Consider the following 18962-nt stretch of genomic DNA (forward strand, 5'->3'; position numbering starts at 1 on the left):
CACCATATCATTACAGTTCAACAGACCTCATGACCTCTTAAAGCTTTCAACTCCATATCTGACCCGAGCTCACATGTTCATATGACACACTTTCTAACATAGACTCCTTCCATTTTTCAAAATCTGGAGGTCATATGCTCTCCCAGAATCTGAGAATCACTCGAGCAGCTGTGACGACCCCGACATTTATCACAACAAGGTCATATTGGATACATTCGGCAATTCTATTTGGTGTACTTGAGTATTTTAATTTGATGCTATGTCATACATCTATTCCTCCAAATTATATATGTACTATATAAATGCTGTACTTTTTTCTTCACTAAATTAATTTGATAGCTTTAATTACTTTTCAGAATTAGATTATTAATACAAAATATAAATCAACTAATAAATGATTATATATTATAAGTTAAGCTGCCTAGCACATTATAAAGTAGTTGAAATTAGCTCCACCTTTACCAGCTGCAATATTTAAGTGATGAATGCATTAATGCATCAATAATTATAATACAGTAACACAATATTTATCTCTGCCAGGTGTAAGCTGTGAGGGGAGGATGCATTTGGTCGTGTGCGTTTGTGTATGTGAGTGCGTGTTTCCATCTGTCCACAGCTAATCTTGCAAACTACTGGACCAATTAGCTGACTAAAGGACAGCCACTTAACACAGACAGCAAACCAGCACGACGACATGGCCAAATGCAAGTATGACACTGTATATTAAACTGTGTGGACCTTGAACTCATGACTAAGAAGAAATCTGGACCCCATGGCAGGACCAGTTGGGAACCACTGGTCTACCTAACGGCAATGTACATTCTACTGAGTGCAGTGCTCACATTCACACCTACGAGCAATTTAGAGTCACCAATTAACCTGCATGTCTTTGGACTGTGGGAGGAAGCTGGAGTAGCCAGAGCAAACCTACGCTGACACGGGGAGAACATGCAAACTCTGCACAGAAGGGCTCCCCCACCCTGGGTTTGAAGTAGGAAACCCTCTTGCTGTGAGGCAACAATGCTAACCACTGCACCACTGTGCCGCCCTGCTGAGGTAATTGTTGCTGCTGAGGTGGAAACACTTAAACAATAATCAAAAATAAGTGTACGAGAACATTTGAGGTGAAGAAGGCAACACAGTAACAGAATCTTGAGTCATATTTGATCAGCACTGCATAGTTTCACCGTTTGATCTCAGATTGGTCTGTATTTGAGCTCTCTCTCTCTCTCAGTCCGCTTTTACTCTTTGTGCCTGTGGTGGCGGACAAACCAAAATGAGGAAGTATAATCACTAGTTTGAACAACAGTCCTTGAGCCAGTGAATATCCATGTGTCATGTGGTAAATTTTAGTTAGAATATGAGCAGTTAGATCTGGGCGCTAGCAACATAGAGGTTAAATTAAACACAGTTCATTTACAAACTTTACCCACATTGTTGTGATACAAAGCAGAGTGTACCTTTAAGTATGATTTTCAATGCAGGACTTTTACTTGTAACAGAGTATTTCTACACTGTGGTATTACTAATTTTATTTAAGTAAAATATCTGAGTACTTCTTCCAAACTTCTAATACAGTTTCACCAAGTTCAACTGACTTTGAACAGAGAAATCCAGTAAGCACACTTTTCCTGTTTCCCTTGTGAGGCTGAAGCACCAACACACCTGCTGATTATCAATCAGTGACATGCTGTGCAGATTCAATTCAATTTCAATTCAATTCAATTCAATTTTATTTATAAAGCCCAATATCACAAATCACAATTTGCCTCACAGGGCTTTACAGCATACGACATCCCTCTGTCCTTAAGACCCTCACAGCGGATAAGGAAAAACTCCCCCAAAAACCCCTTTAACGGGGAAAAAAAACGGTAGAAACCTCAGGAAGAGCAACTGAGGAGGGATCCTTCTTCCAGGACGGACAGACGTGCAATAGATGTCGTACAGAACAGATCAGCATAATAAATTAACAGTAATCCATATGACACAATGAGACAGAGAGAGAGAGAGAGAGAGATGCAGGTAATGACAGTAGCTTACAACAACATTAATGAAAGTAATAATATTATAGTTATAGTTCTGGCTACTGTGGTACAATATGTTGAAAGTATGTATTAATATCTGACAGTATACTTGTGTGACAATAGTCATATGTGTATAATAACAGTAGAAGTATGACTAATGACTAATGATGGCAGCAGCAGCAGGAGGCATCTGGCAGGACCACGGCAGCAGCACAACCACACACGTCACGCTGTCCAGGCACCGCTGCGGTATGAGTTAATTCATCACCAGCAACTTTTCCTCAGGGTCCCTGGCTTCTCTGTTTAGAAAACGGCAGGTTGGAGCACAAACATTTCTCAGGTGCAGAACTGCACAAGAAGCAGATGTAATTTCATCAGCGGTAGGAGCCAAAGATCCACATTTTGTTGAGCTAATGAATCCTGTGAAGGGGTGAGAGAAGGTAGCGAACATGAAGCACTAACTTCACCAAGCGTCTTTGTGAGAAATGAGAGAGGCCCTCCAGTGCATGTGAGAAAATGGTACTTCTAATTAACTTCTGTAACATTCACAGCCTGGTATCTGTGGCGCAGCAAATTGATTTAGCAGTAAGGCTCATAAACGCTCTGCAGCATGCAGTAAATATCACAGCAAATCTCTGTCTGATCAAGTTATTTTTGTCTAGAACTGAGTGCCAAAACAACCCTCTGTTTTCTTAAAGCATCCGACAGTGTGGTCAGACTATTTAAATCTGTTTATGATACAAATGTATTTGTTTTTATTCATTTTTAAAATATCAAACTAGAACCTTTATTATGATTTGAGTTCCTTTATACACGTGTTTGCCCGTTAGCTAACCTGTGTGGCTAACAGCTGTAGCTGATATGGCACACCCCTTATGTGTAGTTTTTGATTGCAAACAATATTATCTTTGGTACTCTTTTTTTTCCAACTGGCGCACAGTAACGTAACTTAATGTTTGTTTTTCATGGTTCTCTCTTGCAACTTGATTGAATGCCTGTATTAGTCACAAAGTAGATGTGGGGAATTAAACGTCGACTTGCTGAGAAAAGCGTTATCTATAGTTGATTGTTGAAATAAAGGAAAATTTAATGATTTGTGGCACACTTTTTAAATACTTTTTTAATTGGACTTGGGGAAAGGTATCAAGTCTCTTTGACTTCTCCCAAGTCAATAGGCTCAAGTCCAAAAGAAGTGATGAATCATTTGTCTTAATGTCCAGGACAAGTTGCAAATCTTTATTGATTTTATCATGTCGAGTCTTAAGTCATCAGCTTTTTGACTCGAGTCTGACTCAAGTAATCAACTTTGGTTTAACTACTTTAAGATTATTTATTTTCCAAGTCTGCAAAGCAGTTAAAACGACCTAATATCTGTATGATTATGGACAGTACAGTAGGTCTGAAGTGAGATTCACCTCATGCACTGACACGACCTTGGTACTCAGTAGCCTGGGCTTCTTTTTTACATCTCTGACTCACTAATGGGGGTGAGTCTCCCTGCAGACATCATGATGCTGCATCCCAAACAAACATATAATCCAATCAGGGTGCACTGCATTGTGCTGAATGCTTCTGCAGCTCCAAGAGATGCTGACACAGTCAAGAAAATGTATATCCATAAATGAGATTGCAGCCTGGGCGACCACTTAGTTCAGATTACCTAAGAAAATGATTTTCGGTAACAAGATGCATTTGTTGCTGGAACTCTATAGTCCCCAGACATGCCGTTCTTTGCTAGATGTAAGCATAACTCAAACTTGTACAGTAAATGAATGTTTGATATGAAATATACTCTCAGTGTGAGAGGAAACACAAACAGATCACAACACAGAAACAGAGTAACCTGTCCTCATTTTTTTCCCCTCAGACTCAACCAAGAAGCTGAAGGATGTTCTGCAGGAGTTCCATGGAGATGGTGTGTTGGCTAAATACAATCCAGAGGAGGTATGCTCAGTTTGTAATCTATTAAACAGCAAATATTTATAGACTATTGTTTCCAACTGTGCTAAGCACGCCTATATTCACAAAAATGGAACAATGACTATTTCTGTGTTTCTGTCTCCTCTTCTCTGAAAACCACAACTTTATGCCATAAAAAAAGCTTGATTTTGAACAGAGAATTGAAATTGAACATATATATATATATATATATATATATATATATATATATATATATATATATATATCTTATATTTGTTTTCTTTTTTTGGAAAACAATTCCTTTGCATACTTTTTTTTAAAATAAATTTTGTGTTACAAGTAGAATCAATAGAAGGGACATTGAACTTTTTGCTGTAATAATTTGACTAGTACAAAAGAAATTGGGGATTGTTGTCAGTTGTTATAGTAACAATTTGAGAACTCCATTTTGGACTATTCTTAAGCGGCCTTCACATGATAAGAACAACATGCTTCGCTCACCGCCAGGTGCGGCGGAAGTAGTAAACTCGATCAAAGTTCAAATAATTTCAACTCTGAGCGCAGCGCTCGGGCGGAAAATCCAAGCGGTGCGTGACGCCAAGGGTAGCGGTGCCGCTTTGTCAGGCGTTGCCGCCCTCTCCATAGACAAACAATGGGACAGCCAGCGCAAAGCAGTTTTACAGCTGATCATGTGTAGAGGCCTTTACACCTGTTTTCCTTATTGAACAGAAAAATACAACCATACACCAATCCAACTTTTTCTCTTTCACTGAACCAAGACCAACATTAAATGACCTCTCACTAAACCCCATGCCCTAAGCATGGAGCCCACACTGTAACTAACTGCACTCCCTGAAGAACTATTATCATATTTTTTGAAACAGTGATTCCAGAGAGAAGCAGACAGAGGGGTCTACAGTCTGTGTTTGAAGGATATATCCAGGATGTCAAACTGACTCAGCAGCAACAACAGGTTAAAAAGACAAAGATAGTTAGAAGCTAAAGCCGAACTATAGGCTACAGATCACAGTGTAAAAGTGAACCACCACATCACTGCTGATCACCACACAAGACAATGAATATAAAGGGAAACTTTGCTGATATTGAACCAGCTGTGTGGCATCACAGTGTGTGCAGATGAATGTGTTTGGCTTCACACCTGTGCTACTGCCAGCACCTGGACCTCAGTGATCTCTGGGGGAAGTCAAACAACGTCCATCCGCACACAATGCAGTTGAATATCAGCAAAGTTTCCCTGCTTCCCTTCACTGGTTCCTGTACAGCAGGGTCGGCCTTTGTTTCACTGTTATAACCATTAAAAAGCTTGTTTATGATGAGCTATGCATGGATTAATAATTGTTGCATGACAGTTATAATACCCTTAATGTCGTGGCAGTGAATCAAATAAACTAGACACTGTAAACCTGCAATCACAGACATCATATCTTTGTGGTTTTACAAGCACTGCTGTACAGTAATTTGGACATTAAGCACATTTTAAATGTGATAACTTCATAATACGTCCATGAACATGTTCTTTCTTTCTTTAATGCTGCGGGTTTAGAAGCAGGAAATCCTCAGCCAGGTAACTGTTATCTCTTCCTCTCTCTCTGATTTGTTGTTGGTGTGTTTGCTGAGTGTGCATATAGCTTTCTCGCTGAATAATTCAACTCTCTCAAGCAGCAGTAAAGCAATAAAAAATGTCCTTAGTGAGAAACAAAATGGAAGGCATTTCTAGAGGACATGCAAACATTCACGGGGAAATGTTTCTCACCTAAAATGTGTTTTCTTTTTTCTTTTTTTTTTTGGATAAACTGATAATAACAGTTTATTAGCAAAATGTAAGACAACATTAACGACTCACAGATTTAAACAATCAGCCAATTAGACATTCAGAGGGGTGAATGACGCTGTCAGCCTTAATGGATGGTAGAAAAGACCACAGAGCATACACTGAATGAAAAGATAAAAGCTGCAAAACCACTGAAACCACTCTAAAGTAGATCTGCACCGCCCACAGCCCAAACAACACTTTAGCCATTTTCCTGAGTGCAGAAATCTGTCACATGAATTCTGCAACATTTCTGCTAACAATCACAGACCCCCCCCTCCCCCTCCCCAAAGTGAATCATACCAGCATACTCTCTTCATATTGAAAATCATCTCTGTTTCCTTGAGGCCTTTAAGGCGACGACTGCAGCTCAACATGACAAATAACACGCTATGTTCCTGTTATGGTGTTTTAGGAGATTGACTTTGAGGGCTTCAAGGTCTTCATGCAGACGTTCCTGGAGAGCGAACTCCCCGAGGAGTTCTGTCAACACCTATTTATGACGTTCAGCAACAAGGGACCAAAACCCAGTCCCTCATCCTCTGACAAACCCAGAGTCTCTGGTAAGTGTAGAAAGGAAGTCTTAACAATAACAAACCCTTGAGTTGTTTATCCCAGTGTGTTGGTGTTTTGTAGTTACTGATATGTGTAAAAAAAAAAATCATTGCAACTTTTGTTGCTAAAGTGCAGACAATTTGTCACTTGCCGTTTGCCCTCACAGCATTTTCTTAGTGGATTGTTGTTTTCGATTTTTTCAGATGAGCTACTTTACTTTCTTTGCTGTGTAAAAGCTGCACAATTTCTGTTTATCTCTTTTTTGTAATAACAGATTGCCTGCCAAGTTCAGCACAGTGGCACACAATGTAAATTGTAGTGTAGAGGCTGCCAATTGTCTTGGAGATGGTTTTGTTTGTTTACTGCACTTGTAATAATTTCATTCTGGTATAGTAGTGAGTTACCAATATTAAAGCCAACATTCCTCTGCACTGACACTCAGCTTCACACTTCATCAACTGCCTGATATTTCAGGTGAATAATAATAAGTGGAGATGCTCTTGCTATGGGATCTCTCCAGCAGTGATACAGCGATCTGTGGCTTAAAGCGAAAATGGGCCTGGGGTGTAAAGTAGGGAGGCAATAGCCCCTTCCCTACTTCTTACCCACCCACCTCTGGAATCCTTGCTTGGACCAAACCCATCATCCAGCTCAGCCTTCATTGTGATCTCAACCAACAGATGATTACTTATTTTTTAACATTTGGAATTTTACATTGCAGCTTTTAATAATCACCACAGTCTCAGGATATAAAATGACATGTAGTGGTTTTAAATAAGGATGCATGATAGCGATTTTTTTAAGCTGATACCGATAATTGATACTTACCGACTTCTCATGGCCGATAACAAAAAGCTAACCAATAATGTCACATTTTTGCATTTTCAAAAGATGTTAACAACCTTTAGTTTCTGCACACCTTGGGGTAAGAGGGGCTAAGATGTAGTGAGCAAAGATGGATGATTTAATATAGTAAATAAGTAAGCAGTGCACCCCACAGTCCACCTGCACACAAAGTGACAGGGCTAACCATTAGCATTACACAGCTAATATTACTTTATGGTTATTACAGACTTAGATCATTTATTTGTTTTTAAAAAAATTGATAGGACAGTGGTAGCATGAAGGGGGGAGAGAGAGGGGACATGCAGCAAAGGGCCACAGGTTGGAATCAAACATATGGCCGCTGTGCTAAGAGCATAGCCTTTGTACATGGGATACTTGCTCTTTCAGGTGAGCTACTCAAGGCCCTGGTCATTAATGAGCTTAGCGACACAGTCGGCCTGTTTCGCTGTTGGTGTGGTTTGTTGGGATCATTTAACAGCTTAATGTTGGATGTTGGCCGCTGTTGCTGTGTTAGCTCGAGCTAACCAGGCAGATGTTGAAACGACTGTTCACTGGGAGGGCAGTGACTTGCAGCACAGTCCTTCAGTGCTGTATCTGACTAGTGTTAGCGTAGCAACAGAAAGAGATCAGACCCCTGCCACAATGGTGTTCCTCGAAAATTGTGAAAAACATCCATACTGGCGAAAACATGTTTGGCTATCTAGTTAGCATGCTGCGCTTACTCTTTTTCTTCTACTCTGGATTAATTAGCGGTGTAGATGCTGCGCCACTTAAGTCAATAAAAGCAGTTTGGCTTTATATTGTTGGCTCAATTTATAAGCTATAGTTTCATTTTAGGAATAATAAATAATATAAATTTCCCATGATTGGCTGATCAGCACGATATGTATCATGCATCTCAAGTTTTGAGCTGCCTGTGGGAAGAATGGAAATGTAAGACCCTGTCCATTCTTGATTTAAACCTCTGTTTTTGCTATCTACTTTTCTCTCTTTAGAACATGTCGTGTGATCCGACTGTTGTTTCTCGTCTCGCGCGTGTGTGTATGTCACTCACTCAAGTCACAATGCTTATCAGAATGCACAAATTTGATGGGCTGAGTGGCATCCAGTGAGATTATTTACATTGCATGCAGTTATTGGCAGAACTGCCTTTGTGGTATTCCCTGCTACTATAGGTGTCACACCGAAACAAAGACCCTCAAGGTGAAAACAATACCAGCCTCACTGCTGCAGTGGGTAGTAATAAAGTCTTAACTCTTCCTGATTTGACCTTGAATGTAATGTTTTCAATATCAGCATCCACTTCGACGCTTGTGTTTTAGGCTCTAACAGCTTCGAACACTTTGTCCAATGTCAGCCTCTGATGAGAGTACACACAATTAGTGCTCATATTAAAAGTATCTTTGCATGAATTGCAGATGACTTTGGAAATAGGACACAAGCAAAGCCTGAAAACAAAATTATCATATCTGACATCCACAGGAAAACAATCTTGGCGAGGAAGAATCCTCAAATACAGTCTAAAATATCTTAAACAAAAGCAAATTTTAATATTTAGCTGAATGGACATGGAAAATGCATGTCCAAATGCTTGTGTAGTTAAAATAAGTAAGAGTCACCTGAGTCGTTGAACTGTGAGACTTTGTCTTTGTGAGACTGATGTATGGAAACCAACAAATTTAAAGGTCTATGTTTCTCACCAGCGTAAGCCTTTTGTGTTGTTTTCGCTCATTAGGGTGATAACTGAGCTTGATGCTTACAGCTGGACATGTTGTGTATAAACATATAGATGCTGATGTCCAGAAAAAGGCGCGGATGTAATGGTTAAAATAATGAAACTGCCTTTTCTTGGCAGAGATTGTCCTGCCATTGAGGATCTAAAGAGTGCATTAGAAAATAAAATAATGGTCTCCAGTTGCTGGCAGCATTCAGATGCTGGAAACTGAAGAAAAATCTGCCTGAGGATTGAGCAGCACTGAAGCACATATGCAGTAAAGTCAGGTCGCCAAAGCACAACTGTAAATCTGTGAATGCAGCAGGGAAATCCCAGGCTGGCATAATTTCAAACCTAAAAACAAGTTGTTAACCTTTTCATTAAAGCAGTTCTTAACTTGTAGTGATGTATTGAATAAACTATAATCTAGCATAAGTTTATCATCATAAAGGCAAATACTCCATTTATTTATGGATTATTGTTATTATTTTAGGGGGCACAATCCCAACTGGAAAAGCAGCAATGGTGGCTAAAAACCTGCAGGAAACACAGTGGCACGTCCTTAAAAAACACCTATGTTTGGGGGCTGAAAAGCACCTGGAAAAACAGCCAAATCCCCAAACCACTCATGTTTGGGGATAAATAACAGCAAGAAAAACAGCAATAGGTCCCTAAAAAACACCCAGATCTCAGGGCAAAAAAGTCACAAAGGAACCACAGCGGCAGGAAATAGCACCCATGTTTGGGGGCTGAAAAGCTGCTGGAAATGCAGCAATGAATTGCTAAAAAACAAACTGGTTTGGTTTGCTGTTGGTCTGGGAACAGCAGTTTGCAGCGTGGCAACCGTCATGCCATCCACCGTCCCCTCCACCTCTTGATGACAGTCAGCTCATATGCTACGCCACTTCAGAAATGTTAATATGATACATACGAAACTTGCACATGTTAAGTATTCATGGTTTGCAGAAATGCACAATGTTAACATATTCCTCTGGTGACCACACTGTTCTACATACACAGCAGGTAAGTTTGATATTACATCGACACACAAAATACACCCTACATTTTTTTTTAAATCTTTTTTTTTTTTTTAAGCAAAAACTATCATTACCATCTTTTTAAAATCTTCCTCTTGTTGAAAAAATAAACTATTTATTACAAGAAATGCGCATATTCTCATAAAGAATAAGAAACCCAAATTCTGTACATTTAATGTAAATTTGACTAAACCATATAATGTCAGGCTCAAATCTGTGAAGTGTTGGACTTCACCTCACATGACACATCCTTTTGGTAGCAGTATGACTTGTGTGCATTCAATATTTAATGCACATTGTTTGCCCCAGTTACCTCAGAGGGCATGACAGGAGCTGAATCAGTGCAGCCTGCTCTTTGTGAGGCTGTTGTTTAGGCCTCATTGATCCACTTTTGTTAATTGTAAGCCCTCCCACTACCCCAGATACTCATCAGATAGGAGAACTATGGAGTCCCATCTACCATAAACTGCTGCCGTCTGCACACAGGAGCCTCTGTTTGTAACATTATTAATGGGTTTATTTCCCTGTACAAGTACTTTTAGTAGCAAACAGCATAATAACTTGTTTGAGAGTAGAGTTTATGGCTGTTGTAGTTGCGTGTTCGCACAGGCTTTATGAATAAATTACCGTAGCACTGGTGAGAGCACTGTAGTGAAGAATGATAGCAGATTCATTAATGTGCCTTCAGTGTGTGGTGCACAGCAAGAGTTTCCATAAGTGTGCCAGCTTTTACCGTCTCGGAAATTAGAATTTACTGCATAGTTTGAGGGTGAATCCAGCCGTCCTGCAAAGAAAGCCCATTTTGGCTGCCTGTATTTACAATGTCATTTTTGTCATCATTACCCAAAGCTCATGACCATAAGTGAAGGTTATAAAGTAGATCGACCAGTAAATTGACAGCCTCACCTTCAGGCTCAGTTCCCTCCTCACCATAACAGTCCTCTGTAATCTTGATGTGTACCTACCTTAACAAAGACAAAGCCTTTCAAATACATGGAAGCCCATTTCCACCGGAAAAAAAGATCCTGTACAGGTGTGATTGAATGGTGTCCAATGTAGACAATAAATAATGCTATCATCAGCATAAAGATGTATAGATTAATTAATATTTTGACCCATATCATTTACATAAATAGTGAAAGTGGTGGGTCCCAAAACGGAACCTTGTGGCACACCTTTGGTGACATAATAAAAATGGAGGAAAGACCACCAGGTTTTACACACCTGTGGTTTGATATACCTGCAACTGTTTCTGTATTTAAGCTTGATGAAGCGCTGAGTGAAACATGTCACTCATGTCAGTGTTAATAAATCAAACTTGATTAAAATAATTTTAATAATGATCCATCCCATCCATCAATCTGTCCATCCATCCATCCATCCATCCATCCATCCATCCATCCATCCGTCCATCCATTTATTTTCATCTGCTTATCTACCCCAGACATCCCTCTTCCCAGCAACAATTTCCAGCTCCTCCTGGGGGGACCCCGAGGCGTTCCCAGGCCAGATGAGATATATAATCCCTCCAGTGTGTTCTGGGTCTGCCCTGGGGCCTCCTGCCAGTGGGATGTGCCTAGAACACCTCTAGCGGGAGGCACCCAGGAGGAGCCTGATCAGATGTCCGAACCACCTCAGCTGACCCCTTTTGACACGAAGGAGCAGCGGCTCTACTCCGAGCTCCCTCCTGATGTCCGAGCTCCTTACCCTATCTCTAAGGCTGAGCCCAGACACCCCACAGAGGAAACTGATTTCGGCCGCTTGTATCTGCGATCTCATTCTTTCGGTCACTAACCAGATCTCATGACCATAGGTGAGGGTTGGGACGTAGATGGACCAATGAATCGAAAGCTTGACCATCTGGTTTAGCTCCCTCTTCACCATGACGGTCCGGCGCAGCACCCGCATCACTGCAGATGCTGCACCAAACCGCCAATCCATCTCACGCTCCATTCTACCCTCACTCATGAACAAGACCCTGAGATACTTGAACTCCCTCACTTGAGGCAGTAACTCTCTCCCAACCCGGAGGGGGCAATCCACCGATTTGTCAGAGAACCGTGGCCACAGTAATGATAATAACTTTATTTATGTAACACCTGTCAAGGCGTTTGGTGACCTCACACTCCCACCAGCAGTGAAGATATAACCTTTCATCTGCCCTTCAGTACTACCTTGTGTTTTACAAATGAAAGTGCAGTTTAACATTAATTTAACAGGAGGTAGTGTGCTATAAACCTGATTTGACTTCTGACAGTAGCTGGTGTATGTCAGATGGTTATATTAGTTCATCAGAGTGGGGAATGGATGGGGGAAAGTGTTAATGACTTTACTGTGCTATGCCTCTGAACACGATGTGATGAGGGTGTCTCACAGTATAGATGTTGAATCGTTTAATTCACTGGCAGTAGCACAGCTCTGAAAACAAACTCTTTGGTTAGGCTAAAATTGGACAGTTTGTTTGCCTTTTAGTGAGCTGGACACCACCCACCATTGATCAATCCAACTGTATGACTAATGTCAGGCCAGCAGGTTGTTAGGCTAACATTAGAGGCGTTTGTGGAGGATGTTTTGACCTTTCATTGCCGTCTCCCCACAGGGCTGAAGCTGATCAAAGGCAACTCGACCCCTCTGAAGACGACCGCGCTGCCACAGCCTCTGGATACTGTGCAGCTGAAGGACATCGTGTGTTACCTCTCGTTGCTGGAGGGCGGGCGTCCTGAGGACAAGCTTGAGTGTGAGTGTCTCTCCAGGTCACATGACTTTTGGTTTTTCTGTTGATCTGCAGCAAGCATCTGAAATCCAGTGATCAGCTGAACGTAGAAAAGTCCTTGTACAAGGTTTATGAATGGCAGAGATACAAGAAACACTGAGAACTAATAAAAAGATTAAATGCACAACCGGCCAACTGAGCCATCAGGGGGCAGAAGTAATGTCACCGGCTGAGTCAAACCTTGGTGGGCGGAAAGCAGTTTTCAAGGCTAAGTGAGGTCAGACTGAAGCCCAGTGGAAAAGACAAAGGCTAAGAGAGGACAAACCATCTTTGCTCTGCCGCTTTATGGAAAAATGCAGCATCAAGCCGCACTAAGAAGCTCATCTGTCAAGTTTTAAATAACCGTGGTAGCCTTTAGTTGTAGAGAAAATCTAATGTTATCTAAAAGCTGCTTCTTGCCGTCCTTTTGTAATATGAAAAAGCAAAATATGCGGATATAAACCCCATTCAGACTGAATTAATTTCTGTAAGGGAGGTGGAGTGATTTTAGCATTACCTGTGCTGGTCAGTGTTTTTAATCGTGCCTGCAGCTCCAGTGTGGGCACTTACTCGCCCCCACCTTAGTAATAATCATCGCTGTTATTACTTGGTGTTTTTCAGCAAACTTGCTGGCATTTAAATACTGTCCAGATCTCTGTCGGAGAGATGCTCCTTCTTCTACTTTTTCTTTCAGCTCAGTGTGAAATTTAACTTTTGAAATTGTAGTACGTATTTGCTTATTTGACAGAAACACGTTGACACCATTACAGCAACAGTAAAGATTAAAGCCTTTAGGAAAGCAAGAGCTCATGAAATGGTTGCTGTGATGTCAGCTATAGGTTTGTACTGGTATTGTCTTTTGGCTTATCCTGCAGAGCCCTGCATGGGGCTGCTTTCTTAGTCTTGCTCCTGCTGGATTTCTGACCATAACCGCCCACTACTGCAGTGTGTGTATTCTCCTACCGCCCGCTCTCGCAATGTGTGTGTCTGCTCCTGCCAGCACCCACAGCCTGGATGGGGGCAGGGTGCTCGGTTCAGGTCGGTGAGGGCTGATTAGAGATGTGTAGCAGTCAGTTAAGGTTGCAGCATTAAACTATGCAAAAAATATCAAATGTTGATCTCATTTTCGATTCAATTCAATTTTATTTATAAAGTCACAAATCACAATTTGCCTCAGAGGGCTTTAAAGCATACCTCATCCCTCTGTCCTTTGGACCCTCACAGAGGATAAGGAAAAACTCCCCCAAAAACCCTTTAATGGGGGAAAAAAATGGTACAAACTTCAGGAAGAGCAACTGAGGAGGGATCCCTTTTAACAGTACAAGCATGATGATAATAACAGCAGCAGTAGGAGGCATCAGGCAGGACCACGACAGCAGCGCAACCACGATCCAGGTGTAGCTGCGATGTGAGTTAACCTGCAAGACATTGGAGCACAAACGCTCCGGAGAAGAAGCCGAGTTAGTGACATACAGTAAAGCTGACTTAGCGATATGCAGTAACAGGACATGAATGCTGAAGAAGACAAATGACGAAGAACCAACTTTTCAGAAACTAAGGCTCAGGGCTCAGTGTATCACAGGAGGCAGACTAGGCCTAAGTCAGCCTAACTAGGGCCTGGTCCAAGGCAAGCCTGAGCCAGCCCTAACTATAAGCTTTATCAAAGAGGAAAGAGGAAAGTCTTAAGTCTAGTCTTAAATGTGGAGACGGTGTCTGCCTCAAGGACCGAAACAGGAAGATGATTCCACAGGAGAGGAGCCTGATAGCTGAAGGCTCTGGCTCCTGATCTACTTTTGGAGACTTTAGGGACCACGAGTAACCCTGAATTCTCAGAGCGCAGTGTTCTAATGGGAAAATATGGCACTATGAGCTCTAAGATATGATGGAGCTTGACCATTTAGAGCTTTATAAGTTAACAGTAGGATTTTAAATAGGGATGCACCGAATATTCGGTCACCGAATATTGCAAAAAAACACACATTCGGTATTCGGTGGAATAAGTGAAAAGCAAGGTCGAATAATAGCAGCGTGTTTTGATAACGCAATCAAACAGCGTGCAGTGACGGACAGAGTAAAATGTCGGCAGTGTGGCGATATTTTACTCTGTCCGTCACCACACTTGCATTTGTCAGATTATTTAAAGTTTACCTGACTCAGTTGTGATTGACCAGTGAGCCCACATGCTCTCATGTGCACCACAAAATGGGCTGGTAAAGAGAAAGACTCTTAATATACTGATCAACACTAGCACTCCTATTTTTGTTGTATCCAAACAAATCGTGGGAACCAAAGTTTATTTTTGGACTGCATGCCCCTCCTTGCAGCAAAATGAAAACCGTCCGCTCCCGCAGTATTTCTGTTGGGTCCTCCAGGACACATGAGATCCTAATCCCAATGCAGTCCTCTACTGCAGTTTTCATGTCTATCAGAGACCACTTGAGTGAAATTACTGAGAAGCACAGTAAATATTTAATTCCTCATCTCCTCCTGTAATATTAATCCCGCCCGAATGGAGTTTTAGACAAATAAGGTTTTACTGGAGAGACAATGGAACAATAATATTCAGACTATCTGTATTCTCACAGGAGTCCTTCTTTCTTTGCTGCAACACAAACAAATCTATTTGATGTTTTTATGTGAGTGATAATACATGATGAAGATTTCTGAATGCAGCTGAGTTGATTAGTTGATCAACAGAAAATTAATCTGCAGCTGTATGGATAATCAATTAATCGTGAAAAATGCTGAATGTTTGCTTGTTTTAGCTTCTCAGATGTAAAGATTTGCAACTTTTCTCTTTTATATATGCAACCCAGTCATCAGCATAAATGTTGGCGTTGTGCGCTTTTGCAAACCACAGTTACGTCACAATTGTACATAATTATGTAGTGGAAAGTCGAGAGTTGCAGAAGAAAGTGTCAAGGCAACCTCTGAACATGAAACTGCAGTGTTTTGTTGTGACCACACTAATTATTTCTATGTATGAAGCTGAGGATGGAAAAGGACAATCACTAAGAGAGGATCAAGACTTTACGATGAAATCTTATTGAGAAGGTTGAATTAACATGCTGTGGAACCTGGGGATGATGGGACTGTGATGTCACCTTCCTACACAGCTAGCTGCTTAGCCACATTCATGATGACAAGCTACAGAGGAATGGTGACAAGTGTAGATGAGACTGATGCAGCTGCACATGTTGTTCTGAGTCAGTTTCGGAAGAGTCAACATATCAGTGTAAAAAAAAAAGGGTTGCATCCATATTGACCGTAAATGTTAGCAGGACTTAAAAGTCACTCCCTACTGACTGATGAAGGCAAAGCACAATAACGAACCCCCTTCCGACAAGAAACCTGCTAACATGAACACGATGTCAGTCTGGATGAATGAAGTGAAACAAAGTGGTAACTAGCTGAAGACGTAAAGCCAGAGAAGTTTAGAATGTGGTTAATGTGTGGTTAGGTTTTGGCACAAAAACCACTTGGTTATGGTTTGGAAAAGATCATGTTTTGGCTTAAAATACCTGCACAGTCACCGCTGGAAACACAGTGATGTGTCAGTAAAAAAACAGCCATTTTCCGTGCCACTATTCCCACTGGAAAAAGAAGAAGAAACTTGTTTTGTTATTTGTTGGTCTCAAGCAGTGCTCTGCAGCTTAGCAAGCGTCTTGCCATCATCCTCTCCACCTCCCAATGGAAAAGTCAGCTCATATACTACGTCACTTTAGAAACACTGATAATATGAGATGTATAAAACATGCAATGCCATCCCTTTTTTCTGGCAACTGGGCTGATAAATGATGGTCAACAAAATATCTTTAGGTTTTAGACTGCTGGTTGAATAAAACAAGACAAAAAAGTGAATTATTGAATCGAGAAAAATAAACAGCAGATTAATCAAAAATGAAAATAACAGTTTGTGCAGTCACAGTCCTGATGTATGAAAACAGCAGATGAGGTGGAGGCTGTTTGCAGTCTGTGCTTTTCTGTATATGTGGAACCTCTGAGTGTATTGTCATGTTGATGCCTTGGTCACTAATCCAAGGAAAACAAGTAAGGCTTTGTCCTTTTTTTTTTTTTTTTAAACAACTTTGTTTTGTAGTCAGTTTAACACTGTTACTGTTGCTATGGTTACCTGCAGTATGATATAACTTTCTCACTGGTTGAAAACACCACTTGAACTGTTTGACTGGATCTTTGTTTGACATGTTCTGTTAAACAGAAAAAGATTGCTTTATTTATTGTTTATTGTTGTAGTAGTAGTATAGTGACTGATCTGACTGACTATACACTTACGTAGGTCTGCATCAGTAGTGGAAGAAGTACTCAGATGTTTACTTCAGTAAAGTAGTAATACCTCAGTGTTGACATTCTCTGTTACAGTTAAAGGTCCTGCATTCACAGTTTTACTGATGTTAAAGGGCAAAACAATCAAATTAAACTTTAAGTATCAGAGTAAATGGGCTCATTATGCAAAATGGCCCATCTAAGATAAATTGATATTAAAGTCCAGTTCCTTGCGTATTTTCGTTCAAAATTCTTGTGGAGTTTGTTAATGTTTCCATTTCTTTCAAACTCTCTATAGTGGCCATTTGGGATTTTTTTTTTTTTTTTGAAATATCAAAATGTGGAGAGTGATTTCGCCTTTAAGTCACCACAGGAGGTGATGGCAGCACCAAAATGTTGTCTATATGAATACGACATCCAGCAGGACGGGACTATGGGCAAGACAGGTGTAACGTTTTGAGTGTGCGGCCAACTGCAGGAGATTTAAAAAGTAGCTACTAGTAGTTAGCGGCTAACTCAAAGTGGCCGAAAATGTCCTCAAATTGGGAAAACAGTGAGATCCGAGAGCTTCTTACCCGCAGAGGCGAAGGACGAGATCAGCTGCCATATGACAGAGGAGGTTAATGATGGTAATTGCCATGTTAATGCCATTGCTATTGTTTATAAAGCACAGCTGACACGTATGTAATATGTCACACGAGAGTCCAACGCTGTTGTGTTAAATGTCAGGCCCATCATGCTACTTTTGGTTCTGCAATGCCGGCATGCTGTCTAAAATCAGACACTGGAGAGGAATGATGCTGCCGTTGTTTGGTTTTGTGTTAATTGCAGAGGAGGCACAAAGAAATGATTTAGTAGCGGCCCTCTGGTGCGATCTCTGTGTAAAAAGGGCTTATGAGTCAGATCCACCCCTCATTCCACCACAGCTCCACCCTCTCATCTAAATGAGAGTTTGGCCAAAATGCCAAACTCGAGGCCTCAAAATGGCAATCCACAAACCAGTGGGTGATGTCACGGTAGATGCTTCCATTATTTTTAGACACTCTGTGTTGGGGATGGCTGCTAAGGGCTACAGGCGACAGAATTGCATGGTGAAAGCAAGGCTTATAGGGAACCAGTCTAAATGCTGATGGTGATAATTATTCTATAGCCATTACTTTGTGCAATCAACATTTCCTTTGTAATGAGAAGTTAAAGCAAAACATTTATCTCTTTGAGCTTTAGTGTTGCAGCTGGTAAAGGTGGAGCTTAGTTTCCACTATGATGCACTTGCTTGAGAGACTTTCCACCATTCCTTTGTTTATCACTAAAGCTTCAAATTTCGGTCACAAAGAAACAAAACAGACAATGTGAAAAAACACACAAACAACTTTTTTGTTCAGGTGTTGAGTCCAAGAAAACTGTAATTGAACTGTGAATTATATCTCCCAAAAGACTTGCAACACGTCTCTATCACACGTTTGGAGCTCAAATTGGCTCTGCATCAGCCACAAAAAAATGAAAGGACACAAAGAAGTGAAAAACCAATTAATCATTCATATTTATTAATCGTATTGTCCATGTTGACTTCTCCACTGTGGTTTTAATCAACCATTGAGATTATTTCTGTCTCTGTTTCTTCAGGCTGCATACGAATAACATCCAGTCTGTGAGGTTAACTTGACATCAGGAACAAGAACATGATAGTAGAGTTAGTATAATACCCTTTTAAATAGCAGTTAGATATTGGGTTTTCTATGAACAATGGCAGCATTGTATGTCGTATTGATGCTATCTATTTTAGCTTTTTTTTCACAATTTCCTCTCTGTTCCTTCTTTATTTCACTTCTCTGGAGACGATCTTTGCAGCTCCCACAAAGCTTCTCCACAGATGTTTTCTGCCTCGTGGTCGCAGTTTATCGACACGTCTTCACTCATCTCTTAATTGCATTTATCACATCATTTATTCACAAGGTTGCATTGCTTAATTGGTCATCAGACTTTTTATTCTGTGTTGCAG

The 18962-nt window shown here is 40.8% G+C and overlaps 1 protein-coding gene across 2 annotated transcripts in view; it reads left to right on the forward strand.

The window, feature by feature from the left end:
* Positions 1-18962, forward strand: part of dgkb (diacylglycerol kinase, beta) — a 112346-nt gene that overhangs the window by 13875 nt on the left and 79509 nt on the right. Inside the window, exons 3-6 of one of the 2 annotated variants that reach the window (XM_033641666.2) lie at positions 3892-3968; positions 5509-5529; positions 6191-6338; positions 12527-12664. In XM_033641666.2, coding sequence (XP_033497557.1) covers positions 3892-3968; positions 5509-5529; positions 6191-6338; positions 12527-12664 — 384 coding nt within the window. The remainder of the gene's footprint in view (positions 1-3891; positions 3969-5508; positions 5530-6190; positions 6339-12526; positions 12665-18962) is intronic. The other variant, XM_033641667.2, reaches the window with a different exon arrangement.

The sequence above is a fragment of the Epinephelus lanceolatus genome, chromosome 10, assembly GCF_041903045.1.
Source record: "Epinephelus lanceolatus isolate andai-2023 chromosome 10, ASM4190304v1, whole genome shotgun sequence".
NCBI lineage: Eukaryota > Metazoa > Chordata > Actinopteri > Perciformes > Serranidae > Epinephelus > Epinephelus lanceolatus.